We start from the raw sequence: 18949 nt of genomic DNA on the forward strand, positions 1-18949 counted from the left end.
ACACTGATTTTGTGTTCCCACTCTTAAACAGTACTTGAAGCCAAAGAGCTTTTAACATGAATTCAGAGTCAAATCATAATGAAGAGTTTCTCCAGTTTTATGAATGCCTTCTTACCCTGCAGTGTTTTAAGGAAAAAAGCTTTCAAAGCTCTTTTCAGAAACCAGAGTAAACAGTTTTTCAACTCATTTTTTCTGGTCTTTACAATAATGAAAGTTTAAGACTAGTGATTAGTATGTCCATGTCACACACAAAGTAAGCCACAAAAAGAGGTAGTTTAGCAGATAAAACATAGAATCACAGAATGGTTGAGGCTGGAAAGGACCTGTGGAGATTGTGTTAAGCAGGGGGTTGGGCTAGACAGTGTCAACTAGAACAGTCTGCTCAGGACACTGTCCAGTCAGGTTTTGAGTATCTCTAAAGATGGAGACTCTGCAACCTCTGGGCAACCGGTTCCATATATACAAAAACAAAAAAAGAAAAAGCCCTCTTTCCTCAAATTCAAATGGAATTTCTTTTATTTCAATGTATGCCCACTGCCTCTTGTCCTGTCAACAGGCACCACTGAGAAGAATCTGCCTCCATCTTCTTTACACCCTCCCATCAGGTATTTATATACATTGGCAAGATCCTCCTCAAGCCTTCACTTCTCCAGGTTGAACAGTTCCAGCTGTCTCAGCCTCCTCATATGAGAAAGATGATTAAAGGACTGCAGGATTTCTAACCCTAATAGTATTTCCAGACCTATAACTCTAGCCAGGAAGTCAAACTGGCTGCTTTTTGTACCAGCTTGGTAATTTCTCTTACACTACCTGATAGAGGAAATATATATATATTTTATTTTTTTTAAACTATACCTAAGTTTTCTCCTCTTACTGAGTCTAGTCTAGGGCAATGTGTTAAACTAATAAAATAGCCTGTAACTTACCATGATTTTTACTTATTTGTGAGTAAAGGGAATGATGTGAAGCTGAGAGGGTCATGAGCAGGTCATTTACTTGGAGAGAAGAAATTTTGTCAAGATAGGTGAGCCTGCATTTAAGGACTTCCTACTTCACCTTTTACTGCGCATTAACAAATAACATGAACAGAGTATTCTAATTTTCTGTTGCACAGGTGGGTTCTCCCTCATGAAGTACAGCTACCTCAAGAACACTACTACATTTCTTTTTATGTTGTAAATATATGATTTCTTGTTAGATGAATAATAAAACTTTTGCAATGAAAAATACATTGCAACACTTTGATGGAGCTGCACAGAGCAAGACTTTCTCTCAATATTTGTAACATCACATTGTATGTTGCCTTTAAAAAAAGGAAGTTCTGTACGGAATGTATTGCAGAATTTCTAATTGACTTGTCTATACCAAAATAGACTAACTAGATTAAACTGCTAAGTTTATACCAACTATGCAGGATGGTGTAAACTGCAGATTGCCTAACTATAACATTCAGAACAGCCTGTTCTAAAGCCTTCTTAAAAAAGATCTGATATATAAGCCAATTGAAGTACAGCAAATTGTTTTAATAAGTTAAAAAAAATCATTTAATAATTTTGAGCTTTTAAAGCTCCTTGGTAGTATACGGATTGTAAAATAATGCTAAATGTGATGATAGCTATACATTTTGCTCTAGTGAACTAATGCAATTAGAAAGATGCCTCCTGTATAGCAGAGAGGACTCAAATACTAAAAACCAGGGGAAAAAAATCACAAAATATAAGTTTAATTACTAGTTCAAAACATTTCAAAACCAGTCAAGACAATACTAAAAAAAGGAAAAACTGAAACACACTGTAACAAGACTTAATACAGTACTGTAGAATAGTAACACATCTTTCATAAGATTTATAAACAGCAGATTTATAACAGGGTATCACTACTTCAGAAAACATCTAACACCACATTTATGAAAATAAATTTAGAAGTGTATCCTCTTGGAAATAAAATTTTATAATGGTCACTCAGAGCAGAGAAGCTGAAACTTAGGCCTATTTATTGCTATGTTTAACTTAGTAATGTTGATGTCATTGTAAATGACTAATTTGATTACTGACATCTACAGAATGAAATGGTATAAAAAGCAACAACCTAAGGTCAGACATCATTTAAAATAAGTTAAAAGCACTTTTGAAGTAAGACATGTACACATTTTCATGTAAAGGGCTATGAAACGTGAGAACAACAAACAAGAATTCTGCATGAAATGAGAAAAAGACCCCAAAAAAAGTGAGAAAAGCAAAGCAACTCCTGTTAAAACTTAACAAGCAGCACAAGAAAGACATTTGAACAAATGCTGGATTCAAATACAAAACCATTTACCATTGAAAAGCAAGGCTGAAGTCACAAATTAATGTTCTTTAAGCTCTATTCCTAGACTAAATAAAGCTCAAAAATAATACTGCTTGCTTTCGTTGTACACATGTAGTTCCAAAGCATGTTGCAATAAGATTTGGTACAAAGTTGTAGAAAGTCGATGTTTTAATTGTTGATTGCTGGTGTGGTAGGATCTTAAAAATTCTTTAACAATTCAATGGTAATAAGCCAGACAGTTAACAGAGGAAAAAATTTGTCCAAGCCTAAAAAACGCTGGCTTTCCCAAGGTAAAACACTTGAGTCACCACAGTTGTCAGATATGTCCTCTTGCATTAATGTAACAGAAGGTATGGACTATTAAGCTATGGTTCCAATGAGACAATCGGTACTGCAAATAAATACTATTAATGACAGTACTTTGATTTTGTCACTTAGTATTTACTCCGCAATGATTGATGCCAAAGAAGTTATTACAGAAAATAAACCGTGCCCTTTAGTTCAAAGTACTGCTGCAATCACAGCTAGAACTGTCTAGTTTTCAAGACCATATCAGGTATCAGAATTCCTAATCACACCTCGACTGCCCCATGCTGTTCTTAACAACCAGGCCATCAGCTACTATCTCAGGTACCCTCGACTTACAGAAATAGTTACTCAAGAGTACACTTAAATACTGAACTTAAATTCACATGTTTAAAAACCCCCTCTAGGTCACTGAAGTTAGATCAGAAATCTAGTTCATCTCAGTAGAATCCAAGACTGACTTAATCCAATAGCACTGTTGCAATATTTATGCCTTCAATATGCACATCTTAAAAATAAGATACTAACTGAAATCAATACTGACTTAGCTGTGAAAAGAAAGCCAAATGAGTGAACTGACCTTTTCCCATTAACAGTGTTTTCCAACCTTGAAGGGAAATACAAGTGATACAAACATATGCATCAAAAATCCAGTTAGAAGAATTGAAACAACTGGGACTCGCTTTTCGTAAACAAAAGAATCCTTGAATTATTACAAGTAAATACATTTTTATCAGTTGAAGTATTCAATAGATTAATGTTTAGGAAAGCTTACTCTAACAAATGAAAGATGGGGTTACAATATAGTTTATACAACCCCCATTTTAACTACCATCAATCCTCACAGAGCCCAATTCCTAGCAACACAATGTATGTTTTCTAGCCATCATGTTCTCATCTTTTTACAATAAATCTTAGAACTAAAAGAGAAGCCATATTATAGATGACAGAAATTGTCTCATGTGCTTCATAGAAAATGTTTAATTAGTTTTAGAAATGCTTAAGGTTCACTTGAATAGGTTTATAAACAATCATGAAAGATCTTGAACATTTATCAGCCATCAAGGGTTCATAGCAGTACCTGTACATTGATAGGAAGTTACAGCTAAGTGCAACACCTCAAGAAACCCAGATTTAACTCAGTGATCCTGTGTACCTTAAATCCAAAGCTTAGGCAATACATACTTCTAAAAACTTGCCTTTTTTTGTTTTTTTCTTTTTTAAGTGTCTCTGAACAAATTACAAGGGAGCATGGTTCTGTTCATCTCAGCTGATTAAGTAAGAATATATCTTATACAGTTAAAATACCTTATAAATACAGTTAAACTGTATAAGCATAAAAATCAAAGAACAGATTCTTATATTTGCTTCATAGGGACATAAAAATTAAGACAGCATTGCAATTATTCAAGTGAACCCTGTACTTAGAAATCCTAAACAGCAATTTAGAGATACCTCTATTTTTGAGACACTATAGGAGACTGGTTTACTAATCTTAGAAAAGATATAGCAGGACAAATAGTTGTGTGATTTCTTGTTCTTAGGACTGCTGTTCTTTCTTATTCCTAGAACCACTGTTCTTTCTTATTCCTGAGTTTTTAACCCATTATGAGAGGAGCTTCATTTATTGAAAGAAACATATAGCAAATTAGGAAATAGCTTATAGACTATGGCAATTTAAGTTAAATATATGGTTTGCCAAGAGTACCTCTGAAGGGAAACATGCATGAATAGCCTGTTTTGATTTCTGTCTGTCTGCATATTGCAAAGTTTGGTTGCTGCTTTTAAGAAAGCTATAAACTGGGAAGCTATTATCCCAGGAATTACATCCAAGTTAGAAAAAGAAAGTGGGAATCAGAAGTTTTTGCAGCAATCTCCTGCTAACTCCTAAAGGCACAGGAGCTCAGCAAACAAGCATTTGCTGAAATCCCCACTATTATTCACACTAATGAATGTCACGTCCACCTGGAATGCCAGAACTCACAGGAGTCACACATCTGGCAGATACAACATTTTAATTACCCCAAAGCATCAGCTGAGTATTTGGAAAACACAAAGCGCCACTTCCATTCAGACCAATGCTAGATCAAAAGTTGCAATATCCTTTTCCTGTAACATAACAAGTCAGTCATCAAGTATCCATTCAACACATGCAAATAGTTAGGAAAGGCAGTTCAAACAACTCTGTAAGTGTACTCGAATCTGCACTCCATACATTCCGGAAAACTTACGCTTAGCAAGACGCTCACTTCGGAAGTTACAAATACAGTTTACCGCGTAGACATCCCTAAATCTTCACTTAAAGAACTTCATTATCAGAGTGTGCTATGACAGATACTGTGTTGACAGTGTCTCTGCTGACTCAGCTGTTTCAAGTGATTAGCAAATAGTAGTTGGGGATCAGAAGTGGAAAGTCTCCGGTCTGATTTTAGTGAAATATAGATGCTGCTTATGTTGCTTTGATCTACTGAGTTATATCTGCTTGTATATTTTGAAACCTAGAATTACATAATCTTACATTCTTTTAATCTCATCTGAGAAAATCTATGGAAAGGAAACAAGAAGAAAGGAAGGATGTCACTTGTTCTGCTTCTCCCCACAGTACAGAACGCAAGATTATAAAAATTCTAGAGTGATGTCTACAGGCATTCAAGTGACCTTAATAGAGCCAGGATTTCACACTTCACCATTTTTCTTCCAAGACTGCCACCTTAAATATGCAAACTGTTCCTTTGCTAGCACAATTTCTGTATTTATTCAGCATGTATCCTTTATAAAAGGAGGAAACTGGCCATTTACTTTCATACTCTGATGAAGCTCAATGTATAGTGGTTAAAAATTCAAGAAAACTCGAGGAAAGGTGATAAATCCCAAAAGGAAGTCCAACCCAATATTTTAAACGTGTGTCCTGTCCCCCATATGGTTTAGTTTTACCCTAGTGTTTTAATCAAAATAATAGCTTTCTTACAAATAGATGAATTAATCAATATTTCATTTTTAAGCTGGCTTTCCTTTTTTCTTGGGTGGACCTTTGTAACCTTTGGCTTTTCTTCGCAAGGTTCTCCGATCTACAATGGGTACCTCAATTTCTGCTTCCTCAGAGCTGCTGTCAGCAGCCCGCTCTGCCGCTGTCTGCGTGTACTGATCCATCTGCTCAGCAGACTCTTCTGACTGCTCTTCCGACTGGTTCTTCTGGCCTTCCTGTCCAGAAGGCTGCTGAAAAGAAACACCCTCAAGTTCAACCACTATCAAAGAACTCTGACCCAAGGCAACAGGGGCCTCCTGTGAGTTTTGCCCTGCTTCCTCGTTTTGTTCTTCCACTGAGGAAGTTGTTTTGGGCGACACATTTTCGGAAACAGATTCTTCTGCTCCTTCAGTTACCACAGAGTTTGGTAGGCCGTTGTCTGAGGGTTCATCCCTTGGAGCTGAAGCAGCTGCATTTTCTTCCTTGGACGATTTCTTCCTTTCAGCTTCTTTCTGCTCTTCTTCAGTGCTCTCCTTCTCTATAGATGGACTTTGTTCAGTCAGCACCTCTGAATCATTTGCATTTAAAACCTAGGGGAAGGCGGGGCGGGGGAGAAGAGACAAAGGGATAATTAAATTTAAGATACAAGATACTGAACACCTAAAACCCCTACCTAGCAAACTCAGAGGAAATTCTGGCATTCAACAGTTTCCGGTACTACATGCATGGTCAACAAATCAGTCCTCTCCTCCTCTTTGCAGAAAACACTTTTGCAGACTGCATTTGATATTCAGAGATTGTTTTCTTTTTCCAGATTTGTAATTTGGACTCAGGTACAACATGAACATTCTGAAATTAATCCCCAGGGGTTTTTTGTTTGTTTGTTTGTTTTAACTCCGGACAGACACAATTATCATCATTTTGCTAGCATAAAATCACATAACAATCTGCTTTTACACCATAAACACAAACCAATAAAATCTGTGTTCTTGAGAGGTATTCTACCAATAATTAATTGCCTGTACATTTCATCACGGAAAACTACCACACAAACCAAGGTTGTGGCTTTTCACACATATCCAACTAATGTAGGGAGAAATAACTGTTTCATTACTGCCAAAGCAAACTGGAGTATCTTTCTCTTAGGTACCATGTGCATGCGCTCCCTGCTCCTGCACATTAAAATAAACTTTAATATAGTCTGTTTATGATTTGATTTCATCTGCCCTGATAATTTTTTCTTCCAAGAAATTCATATAGTGGTGATGGGGAGAGGTGTTTTCTATCCGTTACTTAAAAAAAAACCAAACAAAAGGCGTATACACTGATGAGAAGGACTGCACTGTTTTGCTGCACTTCTCTCACCTTATCTGATACAGTGTCTTCTAAAGGTTTTGCTGGAGGCTCAAGGATTAATGGAACAAACAGCGTTAGGGGTTCTTCTCCTGGACTCTCAGACTGCAATTTCAATTCGCCACCTAAAACTTCATTTGCTGTCTCCTCTTCAGCCGTAAGTGAGGTCTTAGCAGTTTCTTCTGTTACCTCACCATTAAGAGGTTCCAGTGGAATTTCCTAAAAATCACATTTTTAAGTAAAGGTTGTGCCCAGCCATTGTTCCCAGACATCAGTGGGCACATTCGTGATCTAAACTTGCAGGTTCACGTGAGAAAGCAGCTAGCTCAGGTACCTAGAAAAGTGTACTAAGAAGGCAGAGCTCAACGTAGAAGCTATCCAGCTACTTAAACTGCCTAATAGCTTTGTGTTATCAGCTGCACTATACTTCTGACCATGGCTTACACTGTTGTGTAGCAGAATTAAGTACTTTTTATACATCTCACAAATATGCAAGCTGCAGTCATTCCTTCAAACTGTAGGTTCATGAACCAAACACAGTGTAAGGTCTACTTGCTCACAGATCAATAGGAACATAAATATCTCCCTCTCTCCCTCCCTCTCTCTCTCTCTGAGATACTGGATCAGTTCTTGACCCTATTCCAGTTCTCCACAACATCTGAGTGGGACAAATCAATTACAAAAGCTATCTCAATAGACAAGCTAGAAATTCACTTTACTGAAGATCCTGTGAACTCTAATAGACTAAAATAAGTATAAAGGAAGTTTCCCCTGACACTAATTCTGTACGGCTTCAGCTTTTAACGTGGTGTTCTTAACGAAGCATTGGTATGACAATCTAAGAGTCAATAAACACATGGATCAAGGCAGCTAAGGACCATATTTAGCAGAAATTGTAGTTTCACATTGGAAACTTGTCATCTACCATCACTATCACTTGCATCTCTTTTGGACTGAGTCTCGCCAGCCAACACCCAACTCACCTCCTTCTCACTCCGTTTCTCAGGTGGTGACGCATGCAACTCTGTTTCCGCTACAGACTGGTCCTCATTTTCAACAATCATTTCCTCGTCATTCTCAACAGCATTCTCCTCAGGTTCTTCTACTAAGTCTTCTGAGCTTTCAGATGTGTGGGCAAGTGGTTCCAGCCTGCAGCAGGTATTAAGATATTTCCTTTAAATTGTTTAAATAAATACATAATTTTGGTGATCTCATCAGCAGGGAAATCATTCTCTCATGGCCATTTTTAAGTTGTTCTATCACACACTTGCCATGGGAAATATGAATCCAGAAACATAAACACTTCTAAGAATGGCTAATCCTAATGAGGAGAAAGATATTAACTAGACCTAATTGCTGCGGCAATTATAAAGTAGAGATATCTATCTCACCTCCATTGTGTGTAAACTTAAGTTTGTTATTTGAAAATTAAAAAGTAGTAATCCTTTACATATTTAAAAGCTACAAAGGGGTGAGAGAGGAAGCAACTCCACCCCACCCCGCTGCAGGAACAGTTAAAAATTATGCAGCTTCATAAGCAATTATGTTTATATAACCATTGAACATGCATGACTTAAAAAGACCACGACTGAATAACAACTCAAGCTGATAAACACATCCTGGCTGAAGATACAACCAGCTAGAGATTAAGCTAGCAAACAGCTAAGATGAAGCTTTGATGCACCTGATACGTAGTGACACCATCTCAAATGTTCGTTTCTGAAATAAATCTTAGGTGCACTGAAGTAGTATACACAAATCAAAACAACAAATACACAGATTTGCACGAGGCCGCTTCACAGTTTCATAATAACACAGCATTAGAGGGTTTCATGCCAAGTAGCAGTCTGAGATGGAGGCACTGCGTAGGAGAACAGCTCTAGGCAGAGGAAGACCCTGCTCTGTTTGCTAAAGTGCATGGAAGGGGGAAGCAAACTGCCATCTTGCCCCTACTGCCATCAGGATTCGCTGTAGCCCTGCTCACAAACACTACGTTACACATCTCATTCAGAGGAGCAGCTGCCTCTTGACTCCACCTTGCAAGGCCCAAAATACTGACTTTCAGTGACAGAGGCCAAGTAGCCAATTATTAGCAGTCACAAGTCAAAGAACTTCTCAACCTGTGGCAAAGTCAAGCCCTGCTGTGTGGCCTGTTCCGAACCAGCTAGGAGCAGCACTGCACCTCTGCCTTTCACGGAGCAAGTAGCAGGCAAAAATTAAGCTGTGGCTAGCTGAAAATACATGGGAAGCCACTTAGCTTGGCAGCCAGCTGAAACTGAATCAGTTTCTTGAAAGTGGGTCAAATTTCTCTATGGAGAACAAATCATGAAAACAGATGTCTGATGGCTGAGCTACAGGAGGGCTGAGATTTTGCACAAACTGCATTCCAGGTGTTACAAGCAGAGAAGCAGTATCCAATACAACACTGTTGCAACAGAATATCCAACCTCACTTGAAAAACTGGTTTGGGGCTTTTTTTTTTTTTTTTTTTTTTTTTTTAATAGAAGAAACCTAATGGAACAAAAGTTTGAGGGATTTCCCAGAAAATAATCAGATTCTCTTCAGTTCTCAAAAAGCCAGATTTTCGGGGGGGGAAGGGGAAGGAACAAAACATGTCTGTGAATATACACATGTTCACATACACAGGAAGGGGGAGGAAGCAGCATTTTTTAAAATAACCATAGCTTTGCTTTCTGGATGGATTTCTTGTCTTGTAAGAACAATAACAACACACAAGTGGATTTTTTTTTTTTAAATAACTGTATGAACATAAGCCTATTTTTTCTAGGATATGTCTGGGTATGATGGTTCTAAATCAGGATTTATCTAAACAAAGGGCTGTACTTTGAAGAGGGATGGCTCCCCACAACTATTTTGTTATTAAGTGACAAGCAGTAACCAACTCCCAAACTAAACAGTCAGATTTTATTTAACTGTAAGATGCTAACATAAGAAGAGGTCAGGAAGGGACTTCTCTCCAAAGATCGCACATAGCACTGTGGATAGATGTGCAGCTATATTATCATAAGGAATCATGCCGTGCAAATACAGATGTTTTTACCTTGATACAGACTGGTTTGTAACAGAACACACCCCTCTTGTAAATACACCCTCAGTCCTCACTGTTTCCTTACTGTTCTTTCCAACATCTGTTGAGCTTTCAGAAACACCAGACATTTTGGCACAATCACTCTTCAGGTGACATCTCAATTTCCTTTCTCACACCAGGCTTTATTTTCAAGCAAGCAAGCAAAGTAGGAAAAAGGGAGAGGAAATGTCAAGTTCCACACTGGTGGAGACCCGTGTAGTTTGTGACTGCCTAAACAACAAGATAGTAATATCAATATAATATGGGCTCCTTTACCTGCTTTCCGACACATGAAGAGCATTTTCCTCATCTCCTCTGGAAGTTTCAGGTTCAGATTCCTGGCTATTTTTTCCTATCCTGGGGCGTTTTAAATGACTGCTTCGCGTCCGAATGGAAACAGGTGTTACAGTAGGCTCTTAGAAGGGGGAAAATGTATAAATAAATACAAGCGAAGAAAAGCAGTTTAGGGAAGACTGCACATACAGAATTCTTCCCCTGATCATTTCATTAAAGCAAGCGAGTGCAAGAAAAAAGTGAAACAGCATTTTTCTGTGGTACTTATTTTCTGAACACACATGAACAGTCTTGTTACTAAGACTTATAACAATTAATTTTATGAGTTGGACCCCAGCACCTTAGAGCAAGGCATGTTTTTACCCGCTTTGCAGATGAATAAGCTAAGCTACAAAGAGCCTGCTAACCTTGTAAGCCATAATAATCACAATACTGATAGTGTTACTTTTACCTTCAGATGTGCTTGCATGGACATCTAGCGATTCTTTGCCTTTTTGAGATTCAGCCTAAAGCAAAAGAAAGAACAATGTTATTTTAAATAGCTTCATCTCCCCATCTCCGGCTGCACCTTTCTGAAGCATTATTTCATAGTAATGATACAACAGAAGACTGGCTACAGCCATTCTTAATGTAAAATACATATATATTCCATAAGTTTTATAAAATATAAAAATACATTATAAAATTATTTTATATCTATCTTATGTCTTAATAACCAGATGAAGTTTTTGATCATCTGGTCTTTAGTAGAAGCATGAATATTTTTTCTGCATTTTATTCTGATCCCAACACACGAGATAAGACTTCAGTGTAACCTGTCATTACAAATAACACTAGCAAGTTTTTTGTAACCAGCAGGTGTCCATAAATTAACTGCTAGAAGGCTTTTTTTCCCCCTCTTCCTTTTGTAGAAACCCAAGGGTCTGGGCTAGAGTAGCCACGAAAATTTAGCAGGACAGTTTTGTTTTTACACTTGTATTTTGTAGTCTTATTTTATCATGCCATGCAATAAAATATGGCAACCCACAGGCTATCTTCAAAAAAAAACAAAAGAAAAGAAAAAAGAAAAAGATAAATCAACCAAAAAAAAACCCCCAGAATTTGGTGATTCAGCAAGAATGTAGGTTACACGCACAGTCAGCACGAGAGGCTGCTCCTGTCAGACCTCCCTCTGCCTAGAGCTCTCTTGCCTCGTGTTCCTCCCACTATCTCCATTTTTGTGCAAGCTAGCTGAGGACTTGGTGGTCAAGCACTTGACGTTATGAAGTGGGTGCATGCTATATACACTGAAATGGAGTATACGCATTGCTGTCTTTTAGCTGCTCTAACCGGCAATAACTTACATCCAGGTGTTCTGCTGCCTTTCCAGCCTCACTTCAAGTACTGCCTAGGAAGGCCAGCAGCAAGTGGCTGTATCTAGATTTTGCCACTCAAAATAGTTTCAAGTAAGTTTTAAGACACATAAAAAAGGGACCACTAAATTAAATACAGAAATGCATTCTGGGAATGTTTTTTTCAGGTGTGGGGGATGGTAGGGTGTTTTGTTTTGTTTAACAGTTCACCAGCTTTCACACTGTTGCAGACCTCTGTACAGATGGTGTAGGTGCCAGGAGGGAGCTGCCAGCGATTCTAGCAGGCTAGGAGGAGCTGAAGCACTTTGGGAACCAAGTATCTATCATCATCTTCTTGATCATGGCAGGAAACAGGGCTTGAATTCTTAATTCACAACCACAGGAAACTCTAAGAACTACTAACATCCCTCTGCTATTTTCTCCAAGTACACCCACATAACTCTGCATCCAAAATACTCATTTTTATGAAAAGGTTTTGCTGAAATGATCATTAGCGCAATCTATCTGACTCTAAAGGTCAATAATAATGCTCAAGGCACTCTTACAAATTAAAGACTACTATACCAGTTAAAGACAACTAAGTTGTTGCTTCTCATCATTTACAGACTGAAAACATCACTACTTTGCCATCAGTTCTGTTTTGGGAGATGCTAACTTGCTCAACTAGTAAAACAGACATTTGATTTACATTTTGTATTTAAAGTTTATATCTAAAAGGGTGAAAGCACCAATTCAAACATTATTTCCCATTTTTCATGATTCAGTGGGAAGAGCCACTGACTTATATGAGAACATGGTCACATCTTAATACTACAGACAGTCTGAAACCCAGAAACCCATCCTCCCTGTATTTGGAGCTATGAGCTATTCCCAAGGACATTCTGTGTGCTCTCGGTGCACAAGTGAGATGTATAACCCTGAATGCAAACTAAACACTTTCCACCATATTCGGCTGTGACGTGAGTGTGCAGGTCCATAAACACTTGTCTTTATTCTCTCTACTCCTGTGATGACACTACTGTTCAACAGCCTTTCTGGAAAATTTAATCTCTAAGACAGTTAAATACTTTCCTCCTCTAAGCTACTAGCAAACAGCCCAAGTTACTAGACACTGTCAGTTGTGACACAGACCCCTTTCATTCAGTGGAATAAAGATGGGGAAAACCCCTCCAAAATTATGTTTCTAGCCCCAGGTTAGTCATCAGTGTTAAGTCAGTGGGAAACATTAACATCCACCCAAAGATAACAAAAGTTTTTTTCTTTCATAATAGAGACTCAAGCCAACTCAATTATAATGAGATGCACAATGAACATTTCTTATACTTTGATTCTATGGCTGTTTCAGTGACCATTCCCCTCCCCCCGCCAAAAAAAAAAAAAAAAAGCATCACTTTCTGGGGAAAGTCACAGGTTTTGTCAGACTGGTTGCCCCTCAGACAAAGTGAAAAGGTGTGGAAAGTACAAGCTCTCTGCATAACCGAAGACAGTTTCTTGAGAACATACATGGAAACAGATCTCAAACAAGCATAACATACTGTTTATCAAACATACCAATCTGCTAAAATCATTCATTTCTGAACTTCAGAAATGTATTCTTCTGTAAAAGTTAAAAATATTTACTGAACATAAAATGAAGAACAGGTAATTAAAGATGAAAGAATAGGATGAGATACATGATTATAGAAAAATATAAAAAGCTTGAGAGCTTTTAAGAGATGGAAAACATTCTGTGTACCTACACTTAGCTGTGCTTCTAGTTCTGTGTTCTGTTCATTTGCTTCAGATCCCACTGCTGATTGCAGAAAATATTCCTCTGTCTGGAAACTCATATTTTCTTTCTGAGAGGCCTCTTCTGTTAAAAGCAGTTAAAAGGGGCAGCAGGAAAAAGAAAGATTAAAAAAGAAAGATTACAGTATCTTTATTTAACAGTTAGCCATTCTAAACACTATCTCACAATATCTCAGGACAAATACAATTCCTCTGTTAGTTTCCATAGGCAACATTCAAGGGAGTCCCTGTAGAACAAACGCCCTACAGTACAACTTTTACAGTGTCATAAAATAACAAAATAAAGCATCCATACCTGTAATTTTGAGTTTTTCCCTTTGCAATACAGTGGTAATAGGTGTCCTCTGGAACCAGTGTCCTGCTCCCTCCACTTCCCATAAAAGGTCCTGATCCCCAGGGTACTTCTCAAAGTAGCGCTTACAAACTGAAATATAATTCAAGAAAAAAAAAACCCTGCTATGTACACTAGACACTCAGCTCTACTTCCATTTTAAGCATTTTAAAAGCTTATCTTCCATCATACACATAAGCCACCAAAAAAGGACCATTCAACAAGTAGTCCAGCCTGAATAACCATAACACTACTATACCCTTGTCTTCTTTCTCAGTAAAACCCTCCCTCAGGTTTAAGCACTTTTGACTATTATATTAAACCGCAAACAAAAATGGATGCCACTTTTTTCTTCTTCTCTGAGCATCCATTTTGAAGTTTTACAACTTCACTGGTCCCTGTCTCTGCCAATCACAAGACCAAACTGGGATGGAAGGTAGAGCATGTAGTCAAGTGATTTAGGCCCTTGTTAAAAGCATTCTTTGGGAATGCAAACACATTGCCATTCTATGATTTTTCATCATCCACTCACCATTCACTTTTGCAATATTTTCTTCTGTGCTACCCCTTCACCTTTTTGCTCCTACTGCACATAGCAAACATGCATGTGGAGAAGCCTGTTATGACATTGTTCAGTAGTGGGTCCTAGGAAAGCAGCCATTTTTCAACTGGTTGCCTACTGAGGCATAACCCTTGCAGACAAGATCCTGAAATATCACTCCTTGGCCAGGGAAATGAATTAGTCATTAAATTGTGCTTTAGACAGTTGGCCAGCTTAAGCCTAACAAACAAGGTCTACTCAGATCCAACTGCAGAGTGGGGTATTTATAACAGCAGAATATTTCCAGTGGCTTAGCAAAGAGGCATGACGAAAACATGAATAGAGGGAAGCCTGGCAGATGCACTGAGAGCAGGACAAGACAAAGAAAGCCCTGAGAAATTGGGCAAATGAAGTCCTGCTTGCTTGAACAGAGACAATCCCATCTAACATCATTTCCAGAAAGTTTATCACTTCCTACATACCATATCCCTCTTGGGCTGTTAATGATAGAGCACTAAGTGTTTTCCTTGTACACTAAAATTTTGCCTCCTTATACTTAAGTTAAAACATAGCCAAGAATGTTCACTTGACCAGACATCCTGGGAAGGCCAACAGGGAGCCAATAATCAAATCTCACACACAGAGGATTAAAATTTTATAAGGAAATATTTCACCATCTTACCTAAGTGAGGGTTTTTAATCTTCACTGAAGAGTAGGACATTTAAAAGACCCTCACTGTGAGAGTGGTTGAATGCAGGAACCAATTGCCCAGAGAGGTTGTGGAGTCTCCATCCTTGGAGATATTCAAAACCTGACTGGACACAGCCCTGCGCAACCTGCTCTAGCTGATCCTGCTTGAACACAGGGGTTCAACCAGATGACCTGCAGACGTCCCTTCCAACCTCAACTATTCTTTGATTCTATGATGCAGCCACAAACATGGAGTGCTATCACGGAGCTTGAACAACAATGCTCATATGGACACAAAGAAAATAAAGACTATCAGAAGAATAAATCAAAGAGCTTGCCTGTGTACATGAAGGATGACAGTGGGTATCGTAAGCCAAGTGTGTCTTCGGTAAAGGAATCCACAAAGTCTTCCAACATCATTAGCCCAAAGTCTTTCCCACGATGTTTCTTTCTTACAAACATTGTGTCTAACACTGGAAGCTGGTAACTCTGAGTAAGGTAAGAGCTACAAACACTTCCTAAAATAATGGGAAGAGGAAAATATCCATCAGTATTTCAGCACTGACATGCTGCAGCATGGATTTCAGCATATTCAATTAAAGACAGACTGTAATTGCTGTAAGCCATTTACTGGCTCTTTGGACAAGCTTTATGAAGTTGCCAAGATATTTCATAGATTAAAATACTGGAAAAGTTGTCTGCTGAAAAAAAGAAGAGCGGTAGAGAGATAGATGAGAAAGGCTCACTTTAAAAAATCTCACTGCACAGTTCCTTACGAGATCTGACTGAAAAAATGAAGCTGAAAAAGGGAAGAGGGAAAAAGAGCCAAAAAAAAATTCATGAATTGCAGTTTTCTGTTGGTTATGTAACTCCTCAGGACAAATATGAAGACTGCAATTCAGCTCTTGTTTAAGGACTGAAACAATAATTCCAGCTTTTGAAATTAAATGATACACCAAAAAACACAAGAAGCTTTACATTGAATTTTTCCCATAAATAGCACATATTATCCATAGTTAAAATGAAGACAAAACAGACTGTGATATCACATGTACTTCAGTATCAGAGGGTAGCTATGGACTCAGTAATGCCAAAGTGATGTCATTTAATGGTACTAAAACAGCACTTCAACTATCCAATCCATTTTCAGGATTTCAATCATTTTCATATTTCAACACATTTTGCCAGCCAGTGTGAATCATGCCAGTAAATGGTCCTTTTCTCTAATGAGGCTAGAGAGAAACATAGAGTCTTCTATAGAATTTAGTTTGTCCTTGCAATTCCTTTTAAGACCAGCGAACATACTTATCTTCATTTTTCAAGCAAGGGAAACATAAGCAGAAAGGTTACATTACTCGGACATCCTTTGGGATATTAGTCAGGCTCCAACACTTTCCTAACCATCTGTATCTAGATCTCTCTTCTCCACATGAGGTACTCATAGGGAGAACACAATAAGCAATCAAACATGAGTGAAACACTGATAATACCTAGAATGACTGACCTTGAGTGTTTGCTAACTCAGGACAAAATTGGCAGAACAGCACGAAAAATATAACAAATGAGCATCTTTGTATAACATATAGTAAAACTTCACTGCCACATAAGCAATTGTCCCCATTCCAGACTAAAAATAAAACCACTATTCTAATTTGTAACTTTCTAAGTCCCAGAACCTAAAACACTCCAGTGCAAGTACCACTTTGTGACCACCACACTAGAGCAATTTTGACATTAGAAAAAGCACTGGGACATGTAAAAATATATGAAATACTTCATTTCTAATAAATAAAGATAGTATTGACAAGCAGAACAAAAACACACCATTAGCTGACTGCTTTCCTCTATTGATTACCAGACCAGAACAGGTCAATGAGCAGCCAGTTTACTATTGTATTTTAACAGTTTGCAAAGGCATAAATATATGTTAGAGATGAGGGATGTCTTCAGTGAGTCTCCAGTACCATAATTAACTCAGAATTTGTTAATCTCTTCTAGGGGTAAAATAAAAATGCCAGTGTTCCTCCTTGATCCAAAAATTTATATGCTAATTATGAAATGCCATCAATGTACTAAACAACCTATTCATAAATACCAAGTTTTATTCAACAAAAATTGAAAAACCACAATAAAGTCCAAAATAACTAAAAGGGAATTATATATGTTTTAGAAAAACAGGAAAAACAAAATCTGTAAGATTAATGGCATAAACATAACATGTTAGCTAAACTCTAAACTCTGAGGGAGTGCATGTGCATGGAAGGAAAAGGAATCTCTTTTTATCAACACTAAGCATAGCTGAGTCTTGTGTCCATGAGCGAGTTTTTTCTGCTGTAAAGTGTTTAAGAGATAACGATATCTGATTCTACAAATGTTTATCTGATTTCAGATAAACAGGAGCTCTACATTCTGGAGCTAGTCAGACCTTAGGCAGGCAAAAAATAGGATTACTGTCTGTAACTTCCACAATCTTTCCACTCCCCAGTGAATTTCAGACTCATCAAATATGATATGACCTTGTCCAATATACGTGGAAAAAAAACAAAGAATACCCTTGTGCTTTCACATTACCAATATGTCATCACACAGCACAAATGCACAGGTTCAAAATTAAAAAGGGAAGAGCATGAGAGACATTTTCTAACCTTCAATTAATATAAATACATAGACAGAGGAAGCCAGAGAAGCAGCAAAAGCACCTGATATGGATACCAGAACTCAGAACAAAGCACAGAGCACAGCTCTGTTCTCATATGGGCATATTTCATTAGCTTCAAAGGAAGTTATGACTTGCTTGTAAACTAATTTTAAACTATACTACTCCCCCTTAAAAACAAACAAACATATGCCAATCCAACACTAAACAATTGTCCTATGGAAAAAAAAAGTTTCCAAGTACATCTCAGTTTTATGGGTTCAAATATCTTAGTATTCTACAAAATAGATTCAAGAAGTACCTTCTTAGATTCCTCAATCACATAAACATTTAAGCTACTTCTAGAAATTTTAACTGCAGTCTGACCTTTTATGAATTCAAGAAAACACTAACTTGCTAGGCCTGCACAGCCTGTAAGGTCTAACTAAATACAGTATTTTTCAAATACACTCCCCCATCTCTCCTCTTCCCCCGCCTCCAACAAAAAAAAATCCCACAACACACAAGTGCTTTACCTGTAGGTTTAACAGAATAGAACCCAATAGCCTCTCCTTTTTTCCATATGATCTTAGCATAGTCATTGCTACCATGACAGAGAAATGGGATCTCATTTCTTTCTATTTCTTGCTTCCGATAGATAATTCGATTCAGAACATAGAGAACCACTCTCTCTCCAACAGACTTCACCTAAGGAAACACAGAACATTTTAGAAGAGTGGTTAGTTTAGCTGATACTCATACATCAGGAACCTTATTTTTCAAAAGTGCCAGCTAATACAATTGCAATTGCAAGAGAAGTTGCAAGTGCTCAAGCAGAACAAAGCTCTGAGTTTGAGGGACAGGAGATGCTCTGAAGCCATAGCAATAGGTTAGATGTAAAGCACTACCATAGACAGAAGTTGTTTCACAACTTCAGTGTCAGTCCCAACCCAATGGGTAAAAGCTTGGGGTTGGGAGGAGAATGTTTTGATTTAACTCAGAACTATTTTTGGATTTAAGAAACATTCACCACATGGAATAGCAGCATGCCAGCATCAGACTTCTCAGGCCAGCAGGTAACTGGAGTCCTACAAAGAAGTCATGATGAACCTCACTCGGTTGCAGGACTCAGCACACTCAATCTACTGCTGATAGAGTGGCAGACAACAGGACACAGTGCCATGGAAGAAATAGTTACAACAGGTTCTATGGTATTAAACAAGGAATTCAGTATCCTCTTCTCCTTCCTGCAGGGTTTCTTTTACACATGAAATTGAAGGTCACCACTACTATCC

General features: G+C 37.9%; 1 protein-coding gene across 4 annotated transcripts in view; it reads right to left on the reverse strand.

The window, feature by feature from the left end:
• Window positions 1–1707: 1707 nt before the first annotated feature.
• The window catches only part of LOC112987033 (soluble lamin-associated protein of 75 kDa), a 37231-nt gene continuing 19989 nt past the window's right edge, over window positions 1708–18949 (reverse strand). For 3 of the 4 annotated variants that reach the window (XM_064499730.1, XM_026106687.2, XM_064499732.1), the window contains exons 5-13: window positions 18191–18362; window positions 15358–15537; window positions 13752–13880; window positions 13408–13520; window positions 10768–10822; window positions 10299–10437; window positions 7918–8083; window positions 6947–7153; window positions 1708–6171 (exon numbers count right to left, since the gene is read on the reverse strand). In XM_064499730.1, coding sequence (XP_064355800.1) covers window positions 5614–6171; window positions 6947–7153; window positions 7918–8083; window positions 10299–10437; window positions 10768–10822; window positions 13408–13520; window positions 13752–13880; window positions 15358–15537; window positions 18191–18362 — 1719 coding nt within the window. In that variant the 3' untranslated portion in view covers window positions 1708–5613. The remainder of the gene's footprint in view (window positions 6172–6946; window positions 7154–7917; window positions 8084–10298; window positions 10438–10767; window positions 10823–13407; window positions 13521–13751; window positions 13881–15357; window positions 15538–18190; window positions 18363–18949) is intronic. The other variant, XM_064499731.1, reaches the window with a different exon arrangement.

This window comes from Dromaius novaehollandiae, chromosome W (assembly GCF_036370855.1).
Source record: "Dromaius novaehollandiae isolate bDroNov1 chromosome W, bDroNov1.hap1, whole genome shotgun sequence".
Classification (NCBI taxonomy): domain Eukaryota; kingdom Metazoa; phylum Chordata; class Aves; order Casuariiformes; family Dromaiidae; genus Dromaius; species Dromaius novaehollandiae.